General features: G+C 32.8%; 1 protein-coding gene across 1 annotated transcript; it reads right to left on the bottom strand.

Moving 5' to 3' along the window:
- On the bottom strand, positions 22 to 1,704 carry LOC104721052 (heat stress transcription factor B-1). The gene is made up of 2 exons (XM_010438958.1): positions 1,101 to 1,704; positions 22 to 900 (listed from the first exon to the last, which is right to left on the bottom strand). Exons 1-2 carry the CDS (start codon positions 1,308 to 1,310, stop codon positions 247 to 249), a joined length of 864 nt encoding a protein of 287 aa, XP_010437260.1. The 5' UTR covers positions 1,311 to 1,704; the 3' UTR covers positions 22 to 246.

Genomic DNA, 5,433 nt, shown 5'->3' with positions numbered 1-5,433 from the left:
TTATATGACACTAATAAATCCTTATACAATATAGGATACATGAAAATTCTTATATTTGCGTTTGATCCTTCTGGATCTTCTTCTTCTTCTTCGTTCACTTTAGAAAACAAAAAAACATTAAAAAATAATAAAAACAAACTTTTTTGCCTTACGAGAAAATCATGTTTTTTTTCCTTTCTTCTCTCGTCGATGACGTGTCACACGCTGGTTTGAACAGTCTTCGAAACACTTTTGTTTTGTTTTGTTTTAGTTGCAGACTTTGCTGCTTTTCCACAACGGCGCATGAAAGTCCACGTTCTTTAATTCCGTCATATGGGACCCACCGACCACATAATTATTTTCATCCCGGCCCCTCTTCTTTCTCTCTCCTTTCAACCACACCCCAAACAATTTCAACCCTTCACCTACCCCCTCATCCGCTCCTCCTCCTCCACAGCCTTCGCAATCACTACTCTCTTCTTCGTCAGACTCCAGCACCGGTTTGAACTTCCCTCCTCCTTTGATCATCTGATCTATCTGCTCAGGTTTTACTTTGAGATGATCAGTCAAGAACGTCACCAGCTCATCCCTCTGCTTCTTCGCCGCCGCTAGCTCCGAGCTTAAACTGTTGTTCTCGCGTTTCAGCTTCTCGTTCTCTCCTGATAAATCAGCAACCATGTTCTCTACCGAACCAGGATTCTTAGACGAACCTGGCGATGACGTTGAGCTTGACCCGTGATCATCACCACCCCCACCAACACCCGAGTTTGACTCCGACGGCGTACTACCACCACCAGCAACGACACATTTCCCCGCGATCACCGACTTACGCCGTCGTATATCCGACAACAGATCCTCTCCGCCTCTCCGGAAATAATCGTTCGCGAATTCCCATTTATCCGGTACTGTTTTCCGAAACCCCTACAAAAACAGAACAAAACAAAAGAAGTGTTCTGAGCTTCTAGAAACTTTTCTCACCAACCCCCAAATTTTGGAAAAATTACGAAATCGGCCAACCAACGACCAAAGAAATGATTCAATTTCACCAAACGAGNTGATTCAATTTCACCAAACGAGTTTTAATTGAAGGAAGCAATACATGTAAAAAAAAAGAAACTCACGTAAGTGTTGAGCTGACGAATGAAGCTTGAGAAGTTATTATGTTTGAAGTATTGAGGAAGAAGATCTTTGGCAAACTCAGCTGTCTTCCACACGACAAAAGCTGTTCCGTCTTCGTTCCATGACACGACGTCGTCCGTGTTATGATCATCTACTAGCTGATACGTTTTGCTTAAAAACGGCGCCGGTACAGATCTTTGCGCCGCCGTCATCTCCGGCGAGTTATCACCCCCAACCCAAAAAAAAATAAAAAACACTAGAAATAATCTAACACAATAGAGAGAATACAACTTGGAAATTGAAAGATCGAATCAAAGGATATAATTAGCAACTAAAGAGCAAGAGAGCGGTGAGAAATTCCCAATCCCAGCAGTAAAAGCCAGAGAGGAAAACACGAGAACGGAGGAGATCGGAGTTTCTTTTAGTTTCTTCCATTTAAGGAAAAATCTTATGGAGGAAGAAGATGAAGACGACGACCATAATTCGCCGGAGCTAATCCGTGTGATATAAGTAATTTATAATATAAACTCTCTTCTTCTTCTTTTTTTGTATGTAAACAAGTAAGTAAAAAAAGAAAGAAACTAGTTAAGTGTTATCACGAAGTTGAGTCTTTATAACGTAAGAGGATTTATAGATCGTCGATTGTAGTAGGCAGGCCCTACCTTTTGACAAGAATAAAAGAAAAAAAAAACGGATGCTTGCTTCTAGAAATTCTAAGAAACATCTTTTCTTCTTTCTTTCTTTCTTCTCTTTTGAATAAATATATATAATCATCTTATCAAAAAAAAATGTTCGAAAAGTCTTATCTTTTGAATTATGATGATTTCCTTTTTCACTCCCTTGGAGATGTCTCTATTCGTAATTTGTACAACTGGTATCCATGAGTTAATATTTCTCTTCATCTAGAAAGTTTTTATAAATTTAAGAGGTATGTTGTAATCTTTATTTTTTTTCAAATATGACGGGAGACAAAAGAGATATTTATATGATAGAAATTGCGACTTTGGTTTTATTTGCCTTGTTTCTAATATATTTCTTTTGTAATTTTTTTATTGTGTTCACCTAACACATTTTCCCTTTCGATTCACATTGGGGTACCAATGAGCTTCATTTACCTTTTCTTTTCAATACTATCTTTAGACTAAACAATTCGGATAATATTATTTAACGTATGAGTCGTGACAAATTCAAGTTCTAAAAAAAACCATCGACATCTACGTCTTCATTTCTTGGATTTATTTCCAACACCTTTGGCTTTAATTTATCCGCATTATATTATCGGGACTACTCACTGACATTCATACCACCACCACCACATAATCGTAAACATCAAAAACGGTAATTCTTATATAAGGTCTTGGACTCTTACGAAATATTTAATAATTTGCGTAAATGCATGTCTCCGTTTGAGAAAAAAATGGCATGCGTTTTCATAAACACACTATATAGATATCCATCCAAACGCGAATTAATAATTGTTAAATTTAATATTAATAATGTATACATAAAATGTCATAATAGGATTAGCTAATTGACTATTTTATATTTAACCATAATTACGACAGCATAATAAGCAGATGTTGTTTTTAGTTATAAATTTATAATATTAAAAGAATAATAAAGTTTGGTGAGAAAAGGAAAGAATTTTGGAATTATATTTTTATTTATTACAAAAATAATAAAATTATTTTAAGAGTCATGTAATTTTCACAAAAACATGTCATATTTTGTAAATTGTTTTTCAATTAATTATAAGAATTTTAAAACTGATTCAGTGATTCTGCAAATAAACAAATTGTGGATTGTGGATTTTATTTTAGTCAAAAAAAGGCAATGACCAACGTGTGAAAAATTGTGGATTGTTGCATATGGGCTTCAAACACATCGTCTATTTTAAAGGTTATAATTGCTAATTTGCATATTGGTTAACTTATTTCGTGATATTTATCAATCTTGCAATTATTTTTAAATCGTAATATATGTCTCCCTTTTCACAAAAAAAAAATGACGAAATTCTATAATGTAATTTTTTTTTTGGTTAAATGATAATCAATTTTGTTCCATAGATTTTATATATATTCCACAGTTCTTCTATAATTATAAGGGGAACCTAACTTACTAGCTAAGACTCACTATTAATGATAAACCGGGTTCATGCATGATTCAGTATACTTATTTTGAAAGTTCAATACCAAGAGCTCCAATTATGTATGAAAACCATATATTAATGACATTAACAAATGCGTGTAAACTTTTTCATGTTGATAGGGCTTTTTACTTTTTTGTTTACACTCAAGTTGAGGTATCTCGTTATAGACGTGTATACTCTTTCACATTTCCTAATTCCTAATAACGAATTGTCATCTTTTTATCAAATAGAAGCATTCTGTTAAATTGTGTACAGGGATAGAGAGCATTTTTCCCACATAGAAAAGTCGGAAATAAACAATTTGAATTGGTGATAATTATCCAATTTGATGGATAATTATGTTGGGATAATTAATTAAGTATGACGGTTCCAATTTGTAATATTTTGGATAGTGCTAAAGTACATAATGAAAGAAAATAACTCAAAGGAAAATACGTAATAAAATAATTGCAATTTTTTTTTATATACTTCTAGTTAAAGGATTTCTTTGTATCATGTATTATGCGGATGAGGATGACCAAAAAAAACACAATCACGTTGACTTTCATTATCATAAATATCTTCAGGCCATTATAACAAATTCAGTGAACTTTTGTCTCGGTCTTCTTTATCATTCATTACCAGTTTTGGAGCATTTATTCGGTTCTACTATCGAAAGTTAAAACTCATTTCTATATTTTTGGACCTTTGGTGACATAAGGAAAGATGACCTCTTGACCAAAACCAACTTAAGTCAGAGTAATGGTGGGAACTATTGACACGCGTCAAGAAACATCCACAAAGAAAGAAACATCGATTTAAAACGTATGTCTTTTGTTTCCCACGAATCTTTTTTTTCTTGATGGAACTTGAAAGATGAGTCTGGTAATAATATAATTGCGTTTGTTGGGCATTAGAATGTTTGAGTTCCATTCCCTATTCCCATCATAACTTTTAATCTTTGCTTTTTCCATATTCTCATCTTAACTTTTGAGTCGGCATAAACTGTTCATAAACACATTCAAAGTTCAATATAAAACTAAACATTATAAACAGATCTTATGTTGTTTTGNAAAAAAAAAAAAAAAAAAACAGATCTTATGTTGTCAAGGAAAAAAAAACGTTTTGGGGATATAAAAACAATGCAAATATACATGGAATATAATCCTAATTAATCTATAAACAAAGAAGAAGGATGTATTTAAATGTAAATTTCTTTGCAACCTCTAATCATAAATGGTACCACCTAAGATTGAAACTACATAAAAACAATATATGTTCTTCTCATGACCTCAAACCAAGTGGTCTAACTAATGGGATATAAAATGCAATCTAATCTTTATGGTTAAGTTCTATAATGTAATTATTATGTACTCTCCATATGTCAACGTCATACGTTGCCACTACACTCACCTCAAACAAAGAAAATGATCAGTCACAGATTCCACAATTTTTTGGGCACCACCATTAATTTATTTTTCTCTCAATTTGTAGTTCTAAACAATTATTGGAATAATTAAAGAATGAAATGACGTTTAACTCGCGACACGTCTCCTTCAACAACCGGCTTAAGGCTTTTAAAAGCAAAAAACACACATTTTCCCTATAAAAACTACATATATTAATTCTTTTTCAAATTGCAGTATACTATGGCTTTAAAAAAAACAAAATTACGCATTTTCCCTATGAAAAACTATCTAGATTCTTTTTCAAACTGCATTATATTATGGCTTTAATTCACTCGATCACATGCAACATGTTTCTACGTGTTCAAAAAGTTGGTCATCTAAAAACATCTCCAATGTATATATTTAATTTTATTCTCTAAAATAGAGTATGAGTTAATCTAAAAATAGAGGTGAAAATAAAATTATTTTATATATAAAGCAATTTAATGCAAATGTTGCTCTATAATAAAGATTTGATTATAAAATAGAATAGGATTGGAGATGCCTAAGTGATTAGCCTAAAAAACAAATATGCTTCAAAAATAAAATCTATAAACTATTTTGCACAGAATTACATATTAAAAAATAGTACTCCCTAAACCTCTCGGAGAGACAGAAGGTTCCACCTAAAATCTTACGCACTTAAGCGCTAAGCATAGCCTAATAGTTGACACGTGGACAAAGCGCAGATCTAATTACCCCCCTGGAATCGAACGGTTCACATTCACAGCAAAATTAGTCGCCGGAAATAAAATAAAA

This window comes from Camelina sativa, chromosome 11 (genome assembly GCF_000633955.1).
Source record: "Camelina sativa cultivar DH55 chromosome 11, Cs, whole genome shotgun sequence".
Classification (NCBI taxonomy): domain Eukaryota; kingdom Viridiplantae; phylum Streptophyta; class Magnoliopsida; order Brassicales; family Brassicaceae; genus Camelina; species Camelina sativa.
The sequence above is the reverse complement of the archived record's forward strand: the minus strand, read 5'-3'. Positions and strand labels throughout refer to the sequence as shown.

What these genes read in the sequence shown, in the direction of transcription:
- LOC104721052 (XM_010438958.1), bottom strand. Translation starts at nt 1,310, where the DNA reads ATGACGGCGGCGCAAAGATCTGTACCGGCGCCGTTTTTAAGCAAAACG. An exon ending in TTCGTCAGCTCAACACTTAC is followed by an intron (nt 901 to 1,100) that starts GTGAGTTTCTTT and finishes CTGTTTTTGTAG; the next exon opens with GGGTTTCGGAAAACAGTACC.